The sequence below is a fragment of the Pelophylax lessonae genome (genome assembly GCF_965119305.1).
Source record: "Pelophylax lessonae genome assembly, chromosome: 1".
In the NCBI taxonomy this organism is placed as follows: Eukaryota; Metazoa; Chordata; class Amphibia; order Anura; family Ranidae; genus Pelophylax; species Pelophylax lessonae.
In genome coordinates this window covers 501,579,573-501,601,606 of record NC_138768.1, presented here as the reverse complement: position 1 = coordinate 501,601,606, position 22,034 = coordinate 501,579,573, and the positions used below count along the sequence as shown (strand labels likewise).

The 22,034-nt window shown below is 43.3% G+C and overlaps 1 protein-coding gene across 1 annotated transcript in view; it reads left to right on the top strand.

The window, feature by feature from the left end:
- Window positions 1-9,553: 9,553 nt before the first annotated feature.
- The window catches only part of SGTA (small glutamine rich tetratricopeptide repeat co-chaperone alpha), a 58,232-nt gene continuing 45,751 nt past the window's right edge, over window positions 9,554-22,034 (top strand). The window contains exons 1-2 of the mRNA XM_082269067.1: window positions 9,554-9,710; window positions 18,052-18,186. Coding sequence (XP_082125193.1) covers window positions 18,087-18,186 — 100 coding nt within the window. The 5' untranslated portion in view covers window positions 9,554-9,710; window positions 18,052-18,086. The remainder of the gene's footprint in view (window positions 9,711-18,051; window positions 18,187-22,034) is intronic.

The window sequence follows — 22,034 nt, the reverse complement described above, 5'->3', positions numbered from 1 at the left end:
TGATGTCTCCATAAAGAGAACCTGTTACTTGCCCAATGCTATCACATAAGGGACTTGTTAGTCCCCTTGTATAGTAAAAAAGTTTAAAGTGGAACTTTACTCAAAACAATTGAGGGAAAAAAATGTTCTTTGGCAAGGAACATACATTTCACATCAATAATTGTGCAACCAAAATTAGTGTGTGCTGTTAATTGCTTCCTGCATGGTTACTGTTTCTTCTTGCTGGAAGCTGCCATTTTGTTGAAGCCCAGAGCAGCAGTTAACCACTTAAGCCCCGGAGGATTTGGCTGCTAAAAGACCAGGGGGTATTTTGCTATTCGGCACTGCGTGACTTTAACGGACAATTGCGCGGTCGTGCGACGCTGTACCTAAACAAATTTGATGTCCTTTTTTTCCCACAAACAGAGCTTTCTTTTGGTGGTATTTGATCACCTGTGCGATTTTTTGATCACACGCTATAAACAAAAAAAGAGCATCAATTTTGCAAAAATAACAATATTTTTCACATTTTTTTATATGAAATTCCCCCAAAAAAAAAAAAAGTAAAAATCAAAATTTTTTAACATTTTCGGCCAATTTGTTTTATGCTACATATGTTTGGTAAAAAAAAAAAAAAAAATCGCAAAAAGCGTATTTTGATTGGTTTGCGCAAAAGTTATTGCGTTTACTAACAAAGGGAAAGATTTGTGTCATTTTTGTCGTTTTTCTTTTCAACGCGTAATGGCGGCGATCTGCTATTTTTTTTGCGGTACTGCGACATTGGGGCGGACAGATCGGACCCTTGACTGACATTTTTTACACTTTTAGGGTTACCAGTGACATTTCTACAGTAATCAGTGCTATATATATATATGCACTGTTACTGTAAAAATACACTGGCAGTGAAGGGGTTAACTTTATTTGAGAGGGAGGGGCTGTGTGTGTCCCTAGGGGCGTGATTCTAACTGTGATTGGCTGTGGCTTGAGCTGTAGTTACACTGATCAACGGTCCTACATAGTAGAACCGTATGATCAGTGTTTCTACACAGGCGAGAATGACAGGCAGCTTGTTTACACAAGCTGCCTGCCTTTCTCCCTCTCCCCCGACGATCGCAGAGTGAGCGGCGGACATCGGGTCCGCCGGTCACACGCGCGGGGGGGGTCCGTGACCACGCGGGAGCGGGAGCCTGCCGCCGGCCGCGCGCTCGCTCCCCAGAGCCTCACAGGCTAGTGACGTAAATATACGTCACTTTGCCTGTGAGGGGCTGACTGCCGCAGTAAATCTACTGACGGCAGTCGGCAAGTGGTTAAAGCAGAACTGAGCCACCCTTTTCAGCCAAGGACGCTGCCATTTTTTGGTTTGCAACTGCCATGGTGCTGCACATGTGATCAGTTTTGACACCAGCCATTTGATGATTTTACAGTTTGGTTGAGAACACAATCAAAAGAGACAATTCGCTATTCCAGCATGCCAGGAATGTAACTGTTTTTTTAAAACCGTTAAATTGATCAGTGTTTAGTTCCGCTTTACTCTTTAAGCTGTCAGCAGATCGGCCCCTACAAATGTAGCATAGTGCTGAAAAATGGAGAGCAACTGAGCATGTGCAGAGCAGGGCGAGACAGTGTATTACTGGATTTTACACAGTATAGACACGTATTTTTAATGTTTTACATAGCTATACCTGCAAAAGGGGCCAGCCTGAATAGATCTAGCAGGACTTCATTTTCTGACTAAAGTTTCACTTTAGGTAGAATTCCTGCCTAACCAGAACAATTCCTAAAACTGCCTGCCCCCTGCTTTTACCCTATGTAAAAAAAGATCTATTTACTTACTTTTTTTAAGCTTGCTCCAGTCCAGTCACGTGATCCCAAAGCTCTGGCTCCCCTGTGTCATTGAGCAGTCGTCTGCAAGAGAGAGAAGGGAGCGAGGACAAAGGCTGGGCTATGGCAGTCTCTGGATGATGTCACTGCTCCCAGGCTTCCAAAATATTGTCAAGAGCTCCCTGACACAGCTAAGCCGGTGCTGTGGGACCATGATATCGTACTGGAGTGGACTGCTTGCCCCATGTAGACAGCCTCTTCAAATCAATGACCGGTGGTCAGCTGTAAAAAAATGTTAACACAACCTAATGCATTAGGGTAAAAAAACATTCTGCATCCAGATACCCACTCCAGCACCCCCTCTCTTTTAATTACCTGAGAGCTGAGGCTCTTGGCTCTCTCCAACCTCACTGGCTCAGTCACAGCGGTGGGAGCCATTTGCTCCTGCTGCTGTCAATCATAGCCAGTGAGGAGGGGACGGGCCAAGCTCTGTGGGGTTGATTTACTAAAACTGGAGAGTGCAAAATCTGGTGCAGCTCTGCAAAGAAACCAATCAGCTTCCAGTTTTTTTTATTACAAGAAGATTGGCTACTAGAGCTGCATTATTAATCGTTAGAAAAAATTGCAATCTCGATTAACACCCCCCCCCCCCCCCCCCATCTTCAAACATCCTGTCCTATATTCTTACAGAGCTGTTCTCGGCTCACTCACAGCTGTGGAAAAAAAAAAAAGCCTCAAAATGTTTATCAACATTGTTAAGGCTGCTAGAGAACTATAACCATAATGTTTTACAATGTATCATTTCCTTCTTTTAGATCAAAGGAATGAACTTCTGTCTGTAAGTGAGGGCAGTTTAACCTCTTAGGCTCCATGTACACGGGACGCTGTTAAAAGTCCCTTTGAATGCTGGAATTTTTAGGACGTTTGAAACGTCCGTTCAGTCACGTTTGTACCCGCGTTTAGTGGGCGTTTAGCAGCGTTTGCGTTTAGAAGCGTTCCTAGAGGTCATAAAAAATTATTCCCCTTTAAAATGAAAAAACGCGAACGCTAAACGCGGGTCATCGCGTTCAGATGCGTTCGGACGCGTTCGTGCGTTTAAAACGCCAGGAAACACACGTTCGAACACAAATAATTGCGTTCTAAAAACAGTCCCTGAACGCAACTGCCTGCAAATGACTGTAAACGACCTGGTGTACATGGACAGATAAGATAAAATGTAGATGGGTTCAGGGGCTTCTGAAAAAAACGCCCAACTGCTCCTTAACGGCCATTTCCAGCGTCCTGTGTACATGGAGCCTTAAAGACTAAACCTTTTTCTGACACTTGTTGGACCTCAGACTGGGCGAAAGGTTTACCTTCCAACAAGACAATGACCCTAAGCACACAGCTAAAATAACGAAGGAGTGGCTTCACAACAACTCCGTGACTGTTCTTGAATGGCCCTGCCAGAGCCCTGACTTAAACCCAATTGAGCATCTCTGGAGAGACCTAAAAATGGCTGTCCACCAACGTTTACCATCCAACCTGAGAACTGGAGAGGATCTGCAAGGAGGAATGGCAGAGGATCCCCAAATCCAGGTGTGAAAGACTTGTTGCATCTTTCCCAAAAAGACTCCTGGCTGTATTAGATCAAAAGGGGGCTTCTACTAAATACTGAGCAAAGGGTCTGAATACTTAGGACCATGTGATATTTCAGTTTTTCTTTTTTAATAAATCTGCAACAATGTCAACAATTCTGTGTTTTTCTGTCAGTATGGGGTGCTATGTGTACATTCATGAGGAAGAAGAATGAACTTAAATGATTTTAGCAAATGGCTGCAATATAACAAAGAGTGAAAAATTTAAGGGGGTCTGAATACTTTCCGTACCCACTGTGTATATATATATATATATATATATATAATTTTTTTTTTTTTTTTTGCAGAGACCCTAGAGAATTAAATGGCGATCGTAAGAATCTTTTATGTCACACTGCATTTGCACAGAAGTCTTTCAAACGCAGTTACATAGTTAGTGAGGTTGAAAAAGGACATCCGTCCATCCAGTTCAACCTATGATGTGTTTTTCGGAATAAATACAATTTTAAAGAAAACTAAACCATAGTTAGCCTATTTTTTGTATAATGTAAAAGATGATGTTACGCTGAGAATTATGATCTTTATTCTAAGCAAAAAAAAAAATCCTGATTCTCATTTTATCCAGAATCGTGCAGCTCTATTGGTTACCATGCACAGCTGCAAAGGATTTTGTGCACTCCAGCTTTAGTAAATCAACCACTATGTGTCTTATGGACACACAGAGCGGGGGCTCAGTAGTATACACAGACAGGACAAGTCTGAGAGAACACTGAGTTCCCAGCACAGCTAAAGAACTGACCATGATGTGTTCTCCTGCTTAGTGTGGTCAATTTTTAATAGGAAAGCAGAGAGACTGGCAGGAACACCAGGCATTTCACACAAAGGAAGCAATACAAAGAGAACAGGATATTTTCTTATACAAATACATGGTACAACAGGCAAATACAGCAGGTGAAATAAGTATTGAACACATCACCATTTTTCTAGGTAAATATATTTCTAAAAGGTGCTATTGACATTCAATTTTTACCACGTCGGTAACAACCCATGAAATCCTTACATATGTAGAAACCAAAACAAATACATTTAGAAATCAAATTATGTGTAATAAAATGGAATGACACAGGCAAGTCACGAACTGCAATAAGAAAGAAATCATTTGTCAGTGCAAATTAATATCAGCTGGTTCAATCTCAACTGATGGCCTATAAAAAGGTCTCATTATCAAGGTGTCACACAAGAAACCTCTTATGATGGGTAAGAGCCGGTTCACACTACTGCAACCAGAAAGTTGCCCCATGAAGGAGCGACTTTTTAGCTTGACTTGTGAGAGCCTTGTGAGAGCCTTGTGAGAGCCTTGTGAGAGACTTGTGAGAGACTTGTGAGAGAAGAATGGTCAGAACTCTGGCAACTGAAAGTTAATGTGGATAAGTGCAAGATAATGCACCTGGGGCGTAAAAACCCAAGGGCAGAATATAGAATATTTGACACAGTCCTGACCTCAGTATCTGAGGAAAGGGATTTAGGAGTAATTATTTCAGAAGACTTAAAGGTGGGAAGACAATGTAATAGAGCAGCACGAAATGCCAGCAGAATGCTTGGATGTATAGGGAGAGGTATAAGCAGTAGAAAGAGAGAAGTGCTTATGCCGCTGTACAGAACATTGGTGAGACCTCACTTGGAGTATTGTGCGCAGTACTGGAGGCCATATTTCCAGAAGGATATAGATACTCTAGAGAGAGTTCAGAGAAGAGCTACTAAACTAGTACATGGATTGCAGGAAAAAAACTTACTAGGAAAGGTTAAAGGACCTTAACATGTATAGCTTGGAAGAAAGAAGAGACAGAGGGGATATGATAGAAACTTTTAAATACATAAAGGGAATCAACTCGGTAAAGGAGGAGAGCATATTTAAAAGAAGAAAAACTACCACAAGAGGACACAGTTTTAAATTAGAGGGGCAAAGGTTTAAAAGTAATATGAGGAAGTATTACTTTACTGAGAGAGTAGTGGATGCATGGAATAACCTTCCTGCAGAAGTGGTAGCTGCAAATACAGTGAAGGAGTTTAAGCATGCATGGGATAGGCATAAGGCTATCCTTCATATAAGATAGGGCCAGGGACTATTCATAGGATTCAGATATATTGGGCAGACTAGATGGGCCAAATGGTTCTTATCTGCCGACACATTCTATGTTTCTATGTAAGAGACTTGTGAGAGCCTTGTGAGAGCCTTGTGAGAGCCTTGCGAGAGACTTGTAAGAGACTTAAATGATAGGCGACTTTGTCTGTGGGGAATGCCTGGCTTATCTTTTTCTTCTTCCTGGAAAGTCTGATCACAGTCGCTTGAAAATAGATAAGGATTTGACTTAGAGGCGACTCCCATTGAAGTCTATGTGCACAAGTCGGATAGAGGTCACCTCTATCCGACTTTTTCTGAAGTCGGAGCGACTTCAGTAGTACATATTAAGACGGCTCTCATTCATTTACATTGAATTTGTAATGACAAGAGACTTAGGGCGACTTGAGGGCACACAAGTCGTGTCCCAAGTCGGAGTAGTGTGAACCGGCTCTAAAAGCAAAGAGCTCTAAAAGCAAAGGTCCTTCACAACTTTACTGTTGCAAAACATACTTATGGCATTGGTTGCAGAAGGATTTCTAAACTTCTGAATGTTCCAGTGAGCACTGTTGGTGCTATAACCTGGAAGTGTAAAGAACATTATTTCACCATAAACCAGCCACGATTGGGTGCTCCCCGCAAGATCTCTGACAGAGGAGTGAAAAGAATTATTAGAAGAGTTGTCCAGGAGCCAAGGACCACTTATGGAGAGCTTCAGAAAGACCTGGAATTAGCAGGTACAATTGTTTCAAAGAAAACTAACCGGCATGGTCTGTTTGCACGCTCACCATGCAAGATTCCATTGCTGAAAAAGAACCATGTTGAACCTCCTTTAAAGTTTGCTGCAAAACATTTAGAAATACCTGTGAAATACTTGGAGAATATAGTCTGATCAGATGAGACCAAAATTGAACTCTTTGGATGCCAGAATACACACCATGTTTGGAGGTCAAATGGCACTGCACATCACCCCAAAAACACCATATCAAAAGTGAAGTTTGGAGGTGGGAACATCATGGTGAGTCGCTGTTTTTCAGCATACGGTACTGGTAAATTCATATGCTTGAGGGAAGGATAAATGGAAAAATGTACCAAAACATTGATAAAAATCTGCTGCCATATACCAGGATGATGAAGATGAAACAAAGGTGGACATTTTAGCAAGACAATGATCCCAAACACAAAGCCAAGGAAACTCTCTCAATTGGTTTCAAAGAGAGAGAAAAAAAACTGCTAGAAAGGCTCAGCCAATCACCTGACTTGAATCCAATAAAAAATCTATGGAAAGAACTAAAGATCAGAGTTCATAGAAGAGGCCCACTGAACCTTCAATATTGGTGTAGAAGAATGGGCCAAAATCACACCTGAGAAATGCATGCGACTAGTTTCTCCATACAGGAGGCGTCTTGAAGCTGTTGTTGTCAACAAAGGATTTTGTACGAAATATTAAATACATTTCAGTTAGCATGTTCAAAACCTTTTCCCTGTGTGATTCCATTTTATCACACATAACTTCATTTCTGAACTTATTTGTTTTGGTTTCCTTGCATGTATGGATTGTACGTGTTGTTACCGACATGTGGTGAACATTTCATGTCAATGTTACCTTTAGAAATATATTTACCTAGAAAAATGGTGACATGTTCAATACTTGTTATAGCCGCTGTATCATGAATATAAAGTGTTTGGGTAACAAAGGCTTTAAAGCGTTTTAACCCCCCCCCCTAAAAAAAAAGGATCCTGTTCCCTTAAAAGTATGTTATACAGCACAGTGCTTGTGTTCTGTCATTGGGCTCCCTGTAACACCTAAAAAACCTGTCAATCCTGCCAGTTTCTACCCTCCTCCCTGTACACTGACCATGGTATATCATGGCTGCTGAGCCCTGACACTGTGGTCAGTGTATGTGGCACTGTCATCCACAGCTCTCCACTGTCTTCCTCTCTGCTTCTCTCCCCCCCTCCCTCCCTGCCTGCTCGTCAGTGCTGCCCCCCCCCCCCCAGCTCTAATATTTACTTTAAAATCATCAAATCCCCTCTGTAATAGAACAATAATTGTCCCTCTGTCTGTGTTATAGAAAAAAATGTCGATCTGTACCTAAACCAGAGCGGCTCCCGACGATCACGTGACTGCTCGGCTCTCTCTTCTCTCAACCCCCTCCCTGGCTGATGTCAGCAGCAGTGCTCGGCCCACTGGCATCACTGGCGCATGTGCTCTGAAGGAACGGCCGCCTGTGCCGTTCCTTGAGAGCCCTGTGCCGTGAGCGGTGGCTCCCATTGCCGCTCTGGTCAATCAGATGGTTGGAGGATGCATACCTGGAAGGAAGATGAGTTAACATGTCGGCCGTGTAAGTGTTGTGCGGGCGGCACTGCGGGGGCTTCCTTTTAAGGGAAGTATTTCATAATGAGCTAGTATGCGATGCAAACCTGGAAGGAAGAGGAGTTAACATGTCGGCCGTGTAAGTGTTGTGCGGGCGGCACTGCGGGGGCTTCCTTTTAAGGGAAGTATTTCATAATGAGCTAGTATGCGATGCATACTAGCTCATTATGCCTTTGCCTTTCAGGTTTTTATTTTTGGAAGGTTTTACAACCTCTTTAATGTGAAAAAAATAGGGGGGTAAAACTGGAATGCTTTAAAAACGCACTAGAACGCATTAGGAAGCATCCGAAACGCATCAAGACTGTGTTTCTATCGTGTCAACTTGCCCTTAAAGTGGAGTTCCACTCAAAAGTGGAACTTCCGCTTATCTGTTTACTACCCCCTCTGGTGCCACATTTAGCACCTTTCAGGGGGGAGCAGATACCGGTTTTTGACAGGCACCCTGTCCCCACTTCCGTTGGACCTCGCTGCGGCAAGGTACGTCAAAGGTTCGGCCCCCTACTCCTCCTTCTGCTTCCAGGCCAATTACAGAGTGCAGCGCGCATGTGGAATAGGAACCTGGCCGTGAAGATGCAAGGCTTCACTGTCGGGTTCCCTTACCGCCTTACCTGCAATGGCAGCGGCAGCATCTGATAGTTCATGGAAACATTGGCTGTGGTGCCGACATCGCTGGATTCCAGGATGGGTAAGTGTCCCAATATTAAAAGTCAGCAGCTACAGTATGTGAAGCTGCTGATTTTAATTTTTGGAGGGGGGAGGCGTGGAACTCCGCTTTAAGGTGAAGAAAAAAAGAGAGGGGGGTGCTCTGGAATGCATTAAAAACGTGCATGCAAAAAAGCATCTGGACTGCGTTTCTATGGTGTTAACTGCCCCAAACGCTTGACCTATTTATTATTATTATATAGTATTTATATAGCGCCGACAGTTTACGCAGCGCTTTACAACTTGAGGGCAGACATTACAAATACAATACACTTCAATACAGTAGGAATCAGAGGACCCTGCTCGTTAGAGCTTACAATCTAAAAGTTTTTGGTATCTATTTACTCTACGTGATCCCATCTTTCTTTTACCAATAATTGGGTATTATGCATTTGCACGCACTAAAATTCTTGTTTCTGTACATTTTTTCCCTGGAAATTGAAAAAAAAGAACGTTGCTAGCATTTTATTCTCTGAGGCCTCCACTTTCAGAAAAGAGATCAGGGGGTTCAGAGATTATCTAGCAAAAATAAATAAATACAATTCAGATAAGTGCAAATAAAATGAACCTATTGCCCTGGCAGGGAAGTGGGCAATCTGATGGAGGCTGGCAGAAAAGAAGCAGTTGTGTACAGTGTATGGAGGCAGGAAACCTTTGGCTGGCAGTTGTAAATGTCTATAGAAAGCAGGCAGCCTTACCTAGTCGGTTGAGCTGTAGCAGGCGTGCAGCAGACGGAAGGCCAGGTGATATGGGGACAAATGACAGAACAGGCACATTATCCTGTGGAAAGCTCTCCACCCTGCCCCTCCCCGTCCCCTCCCCCCGGTGACCGGTCTATACAGGCCTCTTCCTCCAGTACCTGTAGGTGCCATGTGTCATGTGTGTGGAGCTGGGCGGAGAATGCTCGGAGAATGCTCGGATAGGCTCCCCTTTGTCCCCTATGTCCTACATACACACTGTATTCCAATGGACACCACTCCTTATCTCACATTCTATACAAGGAACATACAAACCTAACAATAAAGGGTTACACGAGGGGCACAGCTGTAAGGACACGCCACTTCCGCTGGTGTTCCGTACAACTCATTCCGCTTCCGGTTCCAGAGACTGCTGGCTTGCATGTGCCGAGTGTCCAGTAAGTGAGCTGTTGTTTGTTCGTTGTGTCCTAAGGGACCTTTCGGAGGGTTGGTGGAGTTGCGGTGGCAGCAGGGCTGGGTGGTCACACATGATATGAAGGGAGGAGGTGGGTTACACACTGGGCGCCCTCAGGGACTGTCAGCTGAGGGAGCACTGCTTCCTGCCTGCTCATCACATACATCTTTATTAGAAGGAAATGGGGATGGCTGATCAGGGCAACCTACTACCAACTGCCTCCATCGTTTTATAGTGATTGTAAGCTCCCTATACACACTACAATCTGATTACATAATCTCCTTCAGATCTATAAAGTACAAGTCTGCCTGACTGGCTGTACATTGATTGGTAGGTCCTCATATTATATAGATCTAATGTTGGCTGGTTAAATTGTAATGTGTATGACAGGTGTCAATCTCATTTTCATCGCTGGTCGCATCAGCAGTAAGGGAGCGCTGTACATGCCGTGCGCTTAGGGTTGCCACCTCATCCCTTTAAACCAGGATGCATATGAATTACACAGGTTCCGTGGCTGACTAAGGTGGTAATTAAAGTCACTTGGTGCCTCATGTGCATTATATCAGCCTCTGAACCTGTGTCATTCATATGTGCCCTGGATTAAAGGGATGAGGTGGCAACCCTATGTGCGGAGTTCAGGGGTGCGCTGCGTGCGGAGTTCAGGGGTGCGCTGCGTGCGGAGTTCAGGGGTGCGCAGCCCCCCCCCCCCCAAGCTTTCTTGCATTTTCTTTCCTGCCTGGCCCAGCTCTAATACCTCCCTGTGTAGGTGAGACTGCCTCACCTTGCAGGGAGATCGTTCTCTCCCTCAGGTTGTGGAAATTTGTCCCTGCCGTACCCCACTGGCTTCTGTGTTTACAAGTGACAGCGGTAAGCGGGAGCAGAGGGTGAGAATCGGAGGTGGAGGAATGGAGTTCCACCACATGTCCGCTGCAAAACTGGGTGCGAGGGCCAGATTTGTCTCACAGGCCTTGTGTTTGACATACGACTCTTAGGACATAAGCGGGAGGTGCTGCCCAAGGAATTATTCTTATACACTCTTCTTTGGAAAAACACTCTAAATCTGTCAGATTGCGAGGGTATCTCCTGTGCACAGCCTTCTTCACATCACCCCACAGATTTTCATTGGTTTCAGGTCTGGGCTCTGGCTGGGCCATTCCAAAACGTTATTCTTCTGGTGAAGGCATTCCTTTGTTGATTTGGATGTATGCTTTGGGTCAGTGTCATGCTGAAAGATGAAGTTCCTCTTCATGTTTAACTTCAGGCTTCTGCTAGAAAGCTAATCTGCCAATATTGTTATTTGGAACTGTTCAGAATTCCCTCTACCTTGACTAAGGTCCCTGTTCCAGCTGGAGAAAAACAGCCCCAAAGCATGATGCTGCCACCACCATGCTTCACTGTGGGTATGGTGTTCTTTTGGTGATGTGTAGTGTTGCTTTTGCGCCAAACATATCTTTTTGGAATTGTGGCCAAAACGTTCCACCTTGGTTTCATCAGACCATAACACACTTCCCCACATGCTTTTGGGAGACTTCAGATGTTTTTCAGCTGGGCTTGGATGTTATTCTTCGTAAGAAAAGGCTTCCGTCTTGCCACTCTACCCCATAAGCCCAGACATTCTTATACAGGATTTTTATAGCGCCAAGAGTTTGGCGCTTTGCAACATGAGGGCAGACAATACACTTACAATACAATTCAATACAGGAGGAATTGGAGGGCCCTACTCCTTTAGAGCTTATGCACTAAAAAGGAATGTAAAGTGATACAAAAGGTAATACCTATGAGTAGGGATGGGCTCAGGCTTGTTCGGATTGTAGTCCCAACCCACCTGAGCAATCATGCCAGGAAGCCGTCACTGCACACTGCCAGTCATAGGCAGTGAGGCATTTCCAGGCCCGCAGCTGCACATACCCACGCTGCCCATGATTCCTCCTGAATTGAATTGTGTTGTAACTGTACTGTATGGCGGTGTGCAGTGACGGCTTCCTGGTGCGATTGTTCAGGTAGGTTGGGACTACGATACGAACGCGCCTGAGCCCATCCCTACCTGTGAGGGATGAGCTGATGTAGAAAAGCAGCAGAGAGGCTAATGCCTCGTACACACGCAACGATTATCGGCCGACCGATCGTCCGACTTTTGTCCAGAGTGGTGTTGTGTTGGTTGGAATGTGCCTAGACTGCACACTAATTTTCTCGCCCAACAAAAATCTACTTCAGAAGTGATGTCATGTGCTGGTTTACTTTTCGTGTGTTTTTTCTTCTCTGAGCATGCCCAGTCTTGCTCATCAGATTTTTGTCTGCCGAAATCTGTACTGACTGACCGAAAATCGGCCGTTGTGTTGATTGCCAACAAAAATTTTATAGCCTGCACACCAGATTTTTTTTCGGCTGAAAAGTCGGAGTCAGTTGTCAGAAGCATCATACTAACAAGCCGAAAATCGGCCGATCGGACGTTGGCCGAAAGCTTAAAGTGGAACTTTATGCTAACCATATAAAATGGTAGGACCGGCAGGATTTTAATGCAGAAGAGACATGTTGCATTAAAACTACTTACCTTACTGTCCGCCTTTGTAGATTAAATTCTCACGTGTGTGTAGGTGTGTCTATCAGGGAACATACCTGTTGCCAAATTTAAAATATTGTTCCGCTTTAACCACTTTAGTACTGCGCTATAGCCAAAAGACAGCTTCAGCACAGTGCTATAGTTCTGGGAGGGCATCCAGAGATGTCCTCCAGGAACTTTGCCCCCTGCTCCCCACATTGGCCGCTGTGTCCAATCGCAGTGGATCACATGTAAACAGACTTGCCAGTTATCAGCAGTCCTTTCCTCACGCACTGTGTCTGTGGGAGGAAAGGAGTGCTAATAATCGACAAGGCTGTCAGCACATTGTTTACAGTGATAATCTGGGCACTAATCAGAGTCCTGATGATCAGTGCAGCCTCATCAGTATAGAAGAAAAATTATGTGCAAAATTTTACAACAGAAACTAAAAAAAATAAATGTCTTCCTTCTTTTTTTTTTTTTTTACTGTTTTAGCAAAAAATAAAATCCCAGTGGTGATTAACCGCTTGCCGACTGCGCACAGTATATTTACTGCGGCAGTCAGCCCCGGCCAGGCAGAGTGACGTAGATCTACGTCCCTAGCCTGTCACCGGGTTTTGAGCCAATAGCGGGCAAGCGCGCGCCTCGGCTCGTTCACAGAGGAGTCCGTGCGTGTGACCGGCGGACCCAACGTCCGCCGGTCACACTACGATCGTCGGTAGAGCGGGAGAAAGGCGCGCGGCTTATGTAAACAAGCCGCCTGTCATTCTCCCCTGTGTAAAAATGCAGATCAGACGGTTCTACTATGTTTTTACAATAGTAGACCTGTCCCACTACAGTTAGAAACACGCCCCTAAGCCACCTGTCATTCTCCCTTGTGTAAGTGCAGAGATCATACGGTCCTGCTATGCAGTATCGTATATCTCTGTAGTTGCACAAACAGCCACATCCCATAACGGTTAGAAGCACGCCCCTAGGGACACACTTAACCCCTCCTTCTCAAATAAAGTTAACCCCTTCCCTGCCAGTGTCATTTTTACAGTAACAGTGCATATGTATAGCACTGATTACTGCAGTAATGTCACTGGTAACCCCAAAAGTGTTAAAAATGTCAGTCAAGGGTCCGATCTGTCCGCCGCAATGTCGCAGTCCCGCAAAAAAAATTGCAGATCGCCGCCATTACTCGTTTAAAAAAAAAAACACCAAAAATTACAAATCTTTCCCTTTGTTAGTAAACGCGATAACTTTTGCGCAAACCAATTAAAATACGCTTTTTGCGTTTTTTTTTTTTTTTACCAAACATATGTAGCATAAAACGAATTGGCCGAAAATGTTAAATTTTGATTTTTACATTTTTTTGGGGGGAATTTCATATAAAAAAAAAGTGAAAAATATTGTTATTTTTGCAAAATTTACGCTCTTTTTTTGTTTATAGCGCATGATCAAAAAATCGCGCAGGTGATCAAATACCACCAAAAGAACGCTCTGTTTGTGGGAAAAAAAGGATGTGAAATTCGTTTAGGTACAGCGTCGCACGACCGCGCAATTGTCCGTTAAAATCACGCAGTAAAAAATTGCAAAAAAAACCCTGGTCAGGAAGGGGGTAAAATCTTCCGTGGCTTAAGTGGTTAAATACCACCAAAAGAAAGCTCTATCTGTCTCACAAAATAAGTTTCATGTGTACATTGTTGCGCAATTGTCAAAATGTGACGGCACTGAAATCTGAAACTTGGCCTGGGCAGGAAGAGGGTGAAAGTGCCCTGTATTGAACTGGTAAGGCAAAACTAAACCCTCTTCTCCTTTACAGCAAAGGAAGCTTACCCTCTGTTTGATCTGCTGTTGCCATGATGCTTCACACGTGATCAGTTATGAGACCAACCATTTGATGGTTTGACAGTTTAGGTGAGAGCACAAGCAACTGACAGTTAGCAATCACAGAATACCGTTTATCTAGTGCGTAAAATTGCCAGTCACCACATACAGTGGATATAAAAAGTCTACACACCCCTGTTAAAATGTCAAGTTTCTGTGATGTAAAAAAAAAAAAAAAAAGATAAAAAATTTCAGAACTTTTCCACCTTTAATGCGACCTATAAACTGTACATCTTAGTTGAACAACTAACTGAAATCTTTAAGAAGGAGTGGCGTTAAAATAAAAAACTAAAATAATATGGTTGCATAAGTATGAACACCTTTAAACTAAATACTTCGTTGAAGCACCTTTTGATTTTATTACAGCCCTCAGTCTTTTTGTGTAGAAGTCTGTCAGCATGGCACATATTGACTTGGCAATATTTGCCCACTCTTCTTTGCAAAAACAATCTGTCAAGACTGCATGTGTAGGATGGAGGAAATCAACAAGATGGAAGACCTTACCCTTACGATGCAGCACAGACAGGAGCATTATGAGAGGACCTGGGGTTATTGGAATGTCTTCGTCTTATCTGATAAGGGGAAGTCCTTGATGTACCTAGAGGCATGTCCTGAGTGGCACACAGTATCGCCCATGTCGATGTCTTCCATTGTCCCTTTCCCCCCACCCCCTCCCCCTTTTTTTCTCTCTCCTCTCTCCTCTCTTCGCTCTCCTCCGCTTCTTTTTCTCTTCATCTTTCCCTCTGTTTTCTGTACTGCGCTCTGACCTCCTTTCTCTTGTGTCTCTGACACCTTGAAAAGGCCAGGTAGTGACAGTTGGGAATGTTTTGTTATCCTACCGATATTCCTATGGAAGTTACGGTGCCTTACTACGTTATGTTCCTGGCATGACCCGAGGGCTTTCCCCTGGGTACGGGGGATGGTTCTGCGTTTTTGCACTTATTTGAACCCTGTCTTGATTATGACCTTGTGATTGTTGTACCTTTCCGACAAATGTTTATGTTTACTTTTCCACTGTTCTGCCTTTCTAAATAAAATATTTGGGGAAAAAAAAAAAATCTGTCAGATTGCAAGGGTATCTCCTGTGCACAGCCCTCTTTAGATCGCCGCACAGATTTTCAATCGGATTCAGGTCTGGCCTTTGGCTGGGCCATTCCAAAACTTGTAATCTTCTTCTGGTGAAGCCATTCCTTTGTTGATTTGAATAGATGCTTTGGGTCGGTGTCATGCTTAAAGATGACGTTCCTCTTGGTGTTCAGCTTTCTAGCAAAAGCCTGAAGGTTTTGTGCCAATATTGACCGGTATTTGGAACTGTTCATAATTCCCTCTACCTTGACTAAGGCCTCGTACACACGCAACGATGATCGGCCGTCTTTTGTCCAGTGTTGTTGTGTTGGTTGAAATGTGCTCTAGACTGCGCACAAATTTTCTCGGCCAACAAAAACCAACTTCAGAAGTGATGTCATGTGCTGGTTTACTTTCTGTGTGTTTTTTCTTCTCTGAGCATGCCCAGTCTTGCTCATCAGATTTTTGTCTGCCGAATCTGTACTGACTGACGGAAAATCGGCCGTTCTGTTGACGGCCAACAAAAATTTTATAGCATGCACACCAGATTTTGTTCGGCCGAAAAGTCGAAGTCGGTTGTCGGAAGCATCATACTAACAAGCCGAAAATCGGCCGATCGGACTTTGGCCGAAAATTCACGGCCAATTATCAACGCGTGTGTACGAGGCATTAGTCCCCTGTTCCAGCTGAAGAAAAAAAGCCCCAAAGCATGATGCTGCCACCACCATGCTTCACTGTGGGTATCGTGTTCTTTTGGTGATGTGCAGTGTTGCTTTTGCGCCAAACATGTCTTTTGGAATTATGGCCAAAAAGTTCAACCTTGGTTTCATCAGACCATAACACATTTTCTCACATGCTTTTAGGAGACAGATGTTTTTCAATCGCGCTTGGATGTTTTTTTTTTTTTTAAGAAAAGGATTCCTGCCACTCTACCCCATAAGCCCAGACATACAGGAGATTGAATACAGGAGATTGTTGTCACCAGTTCTTTCCAGATATTCCTGTAGCTTCTTTAATGTTGCTGTAGGCTTCTTGGTAGCCTCCCTGACCAGTTTTCTACCTCGTCTTTTCATCAATTTTGTAAGAACGTCCAGTTCTTGGTAATGTCACTGTTGTGCCATATTCTCTCCTCTTGATGATGATGATGGTCTTCTGTGTTCCAGTGCCTTGGAATTTCTTTTGTACCCTTCTCCTGACTGATACCTTTTAACAATGAGATCTCTCTGATGCTTTGGAAGCTCTCTGCGGACCATGGCTTTTGCTGTAGGCAAAATGTCAAGAAAGACTGACTAGAACAACTGAACTTTATTTGGGGTTAATCAGAGGCGCTTTAAATGATGGCAGGTGTGTACTGACTCCTATTAAACATGAGTTTGAATGTGATTGCTTAATTTTGCACACAGCTACATCCCCAGTTATAAGAGGGTGTGCACACTTATGCAACCACATTCATTTTTTAACCACTTGCTGACCAGCCACCTATATATGGCGGCAGGTTCCCGCAAATCTCCGTACCTGTACGACGGTTCGCCGGAGCGATCCTGGGGGCCTGCGCGCACCCTCTCGCCAGCGGGGAAGCCGATGCACGAGGCCAGTGGCCGCAATTGCCGCGAGGCACCCGCGATCACTCCCCATAAGGAGAGAACAGCGGTCTGATTACTATAGTAATGTCACTGGTCATTCTCCCCCGCCCCCCCCCCCCCCCAAAAGTGTCGAAAATGTCAGGAGTCCGATCTGTCTTCCGCAATGCCGCAGTCCCGCTAAAAATCAGTGCTGGCCGTCATTACTAGTAAAAATAAATAATTAAAAATGTCATAAATATTTCCCTTTGTATAAAAATACGCTAATTGGGATTTTTTTTACCAAAAATATGTAGCAGAATACAAATTGACCTAAAATGATGAAACAAATTGATTTCAAATTTTTTTTTTTTTTTTGGGAAATGTTTAGCAAAAAGTGAATATTTATTTTTTTAGAATTGTCGCTCTTTTTTTGTTTATAGCGCAAAAAAAAAGAAAATCGCAGAGGTGATCAAATGCCACCAAAAGAAACTCCTATTTGTGGGAAAAAAAAGGACATCAATTTTTTTTGTATACAGCGTCCCGCAATTGTGCGGTAAAGTAACGCAGTGCCGAATTGCAAAAAAATGGCCTGGTCATTAAGGGGGGAAATGTTCCAAATCTTCCAGAAGTGGTTAAGTTTTTTACTCCCCCCCCCCCCCCCCTAAAAGATTTCAGTTTGTTTTCAATTGAGTTGTACAGTTTATAGGTCACATTAAAGGTAGAAAAAGTTATGAAATGATCACAGAAACCAGACATTTTAACAGGGGTGTTGAGACTTTTTATATCCACTGTATAGTGTTAACGAGCCTTTAGATGCAAATTTTTGAATAGGGACTTTAAATTTGGCAGCAGGTTTGGTTTAATAAACATCAGTATGTTCCCTGACAGACATAACTACACACGTGAGCTGGAGTTTTTGGTAGTTGCTGTTTACCTTTCCAGTATGTTGTGTGTGTTCCGCCCCCCTTTTTAAAGAAAAGCTTCATGCAAGCATGAAAAATGCATAAAAATTCTATGCTGAGAATCTCCTAATTTGCCAGCCAGGCGACATTCCCACCATGTGATTATAAATGAATAATTTAGCTCAGCACTATTTCTTGTTTTGCAAATTTTATGTAGAATGTTAATTTTCAAATTTATATGCCTTTCATGTCTATAGGTCTGACAAATTTTTTTTTTTTTTTTTTTTTTTTTTCTTTTCTGTATTGAGCCTTGCTGTAAAATGTCATACTTTGTAAAATGATGGTTTGCATACTTATCCTAACAGCTGTTTTATGCATTTGTAGAGGTGGCTCTTGTGACATAAAGATTTCTAAAAATAATGGCGGACAAGAAACGTTTAGCATTTTCCATCATCCAGTATTTACAGGACCAGTTGCAAAATGGAGAACTTTCCTCTGATGCCCAAGAAAGTCTTGAAGGTTTGTCTGTTTGTCTGTTTTTATAGACAATGTAAAATGTTTGTTTTATTATTTCTTTAATAGATTGCGTGGTTTGTTTGTAGCTTTTTGATACATTGAGGGAGACTTTTATTAAAACTGGTGCACACAGAATCTGGTGTAGCTGTGCATAATAACCATTCAAATTCTTCAGCCTAGTCAATTAAGCTTTGACAATAAACCTAGGTTCACACTGCGGCTGAACTCGCATGATTTCAAGCCGGCATTTCAGTCCGAATTTGGGGGCGATTTCACAGACATCTGTGCGGGTTCCTGCACAGATGTCTATGGAAATCCCCCCCCCCCCCCCCAATCGCCAAAAGTAGCACAAACTACTTTTGGGAATCGGTGTGGCGCCAAAGTGTCCCCCCCCCCCCCCCCCGATTCAGACATTCCTCCGATGTGACGTGCTTTAAAATGTCAAATCGGACCAATGTGAATGTAGGCTAGGTGCCTGTTCACATTTCTGCGATGACAGAGATCGCATGTAATTCAGAGCGCACTGCTCCTAAAATTACATGCGATCTCTGTGCGGTGCAAATTCGGTCATACAGTTTGTGTGGCTGAATTTGCACCGCAATCGCTCCCTTTTTTTTTTTTTTTTTTGGTCCGCAGCAGAATTGGATCGCATTGTGGTTCACACTAGTGCGATCTGATTTTGTGCGAACTTTCAGATTACACTGCGATATGCGATGTGATCTGGAGGTGTCGTTAAACTCTTAATTGACACCCCCAGCATATCGCATATGGCAGTGTGAACTGCCAGGGGTGCGGATGCGATGCAGGAACACGCTGTATATTCGCAGCATTCCCGCATCGCAGAAATGTGAACCGGCACTAAAACCTGGAAGCTGATTGGTTTCCAAGCATTGCTGCGTCAGACTTTGTGCACCATTTTTAGTAAATCTTCCCCTATTGCAACACTGTTTTGTCACAATATGTCTAGAGAAAGCACAAAGTTTTGCTAAAGGTCACAATTCTAGAAGACAGCCAGTCATTCATTTACAACCAGGTAGGCAGAGCAGTGTGAGCTTTCACACTTTAAAAACAAGATGGTAAATCTAGAAGCCCTCAGAATATTTAATCTAATGTGCAATTCATTCAGTCTTAAAAATTCTATTTTTGATTTACAATTTTTGGGTTTTCCTCTTAGCCCCCATTCGCACCTAAGCTGAGCATTTTTCATTTTTGAAGTGTTGTGTGTTTTTTTTTTTTTTTTTTTTTTTTTTGTGCGAGTATACGCAAGGTCAGGCATTTATTTTTGATTGGTTGAATGGAAAGCGAGCAGTATAATCTGTGACTGACATCTTATGTTGTACATACATCATACAATATATAGGCATACTGGGTCCTGCAGACATTTAGAGGCTTATTGTGGCTGTCTTGATGTGTGGGTACACCTTCCCAACGTCCTTTGCCTCCTGTTCCTCTTTTTGTAATGTGTATCTCGGGGGTCATAAAGATTACGGTATGCCCACACCTTACATCTAGAGCCACACAATTAATCGTATGATAATCGCAATCCCCAATTTTCACGATTCTCAGTGTTGTGTCTGGGTATGACAAATGGGCATAGCTAGACATCCCAAGTCTCCGGCATGCGGGCTGCAGCTGTCTGTGTCAGAGCTTAGCTGTCAGAACGGAGCCAATGCTTTCTGTGTAGTTCCGGCTCTGTGATATCAAATGCAGAGGGACCAACAGGAAGCGTCTGCTCTGCACCGCTCCTCACACTTCGCTAGCAGTACCCGCAACAGTACTCACCAGCCAGCAGTACCCAGGGGTAATCCATGACAGAGGAGGGTAATCCTAGTCACACAAAAAAATAGAAAAATCACAAAAAAAAAAATAGAAAAAAATATATATATCTATATCTTTAAAATAAAAAAGATTTTGAGAATTGTGATCTTCATTCTAAAGCAAAAAATAGTGATTTCTAATTTTTGCCAGAAAAGAACAGCTCTACTTGCATCTAAATGCCTCCTCATTCAGCATAGCAAGGCCTTGCACATCCTTCCTTCCCTTTTTTACTTATTTTTTCTGTGTTGAAGGAGCACAGAGAAAACAGAAACATTATTTAAGGCAGGCACGTCCAACCTGTGGCCCGAGGGCCGCATGCGGCCCGGAATCCCATGCAATGCGGCCCACTGCCCCCTGACAATTTTTTTTGCTGGGGAGGAAGGAAGTCAGGTTTGGGGCACGGCCACAGCAGCTTCCAACTAACGGTAGGCAGAGGCTGCCTCAGAGGGGGGAGGCGAGCATGTGCAGTGTCTCTGACTCCTACCACCATGACCACTTCAAATCACTGAGTAAACCTCTGTATACTGATTCCATTTCATTTGATCATCCTCTAGTTGTGTTAAATTAGTGCGGGGGGCACGGCGGCACGGGAAGGGCATGGCGGCATTTTATTATTTATATACCTTAAATATAATATATTTAATAAGCGGCCCAAGAAAATTTCTCTACACTCAATGTGGCCCAGAGAAGCCAAAAGGTTGGACACCCATGATTTAAGGTGTCAAATCGCTTGTGCTACATGTTTACAGATGCTTACATTGTATTCTATGGGTCCTAAAACAGTGACACAGCTCCAAAAAAAAAAGGCATCATCATCTGACTGAGTGTAGAGCTATGAACAGCCATAATAGAAAAGGATAGGCTTTTTAAATAGGAGGGGAATGCAAAAAAATGCGTGATAAAACGCTTAGGTGTGAATGAGGCTTTAATTGGTGTATTTCTTTTATGCTACACCTGTCTGTCTTATGACTTTTATGTCTTGTGGCCTACATTATTGCCAGGGAGCTCGTTCTATCACTGCATTACAGGACATTAATAATTTATGACAATTGCTCAACTGGAGAAAATATATTAAAGTACATTATCTTACTTTGATTTTATTAAAAGTCCATTAAGCACCTTTTGGGTAGATGAAGTACTGCTTAGCATACCAAAGCTGTATTTTAATTAATGTGTCTCTTGTTTCAAATAAAGTAGTATACTAGAATGCAGTCCTACCTTTTGACTCCTATACTTTACTGGCTTGCCTGTCTAGCAATATCATCATGTTCAAACTAACAGTGACCAGGTTTAAACCCCTGCTGTGAGAGAGAAACTAGCTTCAATAGGACGTTTTTATTATTAATTTTTGTTTGAGTAAGAGCCGGTTCACACTGAGGCGATCCAACTTCGAGGGGCGACCTGTGAAGTCGCGGTGCACCGCGACTTCGGTGCGACTTGCAGGGAATTCACATAATGGAAGTCTATGCAAGTCGCTCCGAGGTTGCCCCAAAGTAGTACAGGACCCTTTTTCTAAGTCGGAGTGACTTGTGTCGCTCCTATTAGAACTGGTCCTGTACTACTCAATGGCGAGCTACCGACCGCGACTTGTCAGGGTGACAAGTCGCCTGATAAGTCACGCTAGTGTGAATGGGGTCTAAGAGTGGGGAAGGATTTGAATCTTCTTCAGTTTATTATTGCTGACTGCTTCTCTTTTATCTATCCTGGTGACAGTTTTCATCAATGCACCCAAGGCACAAAGAAACTCTCCTATAATTCATTGGGGAGCTCAGAAAATATGTGGGTATAGCCCTTGCATCTAGGAGGTTTTCTCAGTGGCTACACTCCCTTCAACATATACAGAACTAGCTTGGTGAAGATTGGTATCTACAGTTAAACTTCACTTCTCTCCTGCATGATATTCTATGAGCAGCTTTTGGCAGTGTCAGATTGGGCTCCCAGATGCTAGATATTCACTGCAGCAACAGACTTCATGGTGGATGCGTCTTTTGAGTGCCTCTCTACCAGGAAGTTAGTTGTATTTCCACTGTGGT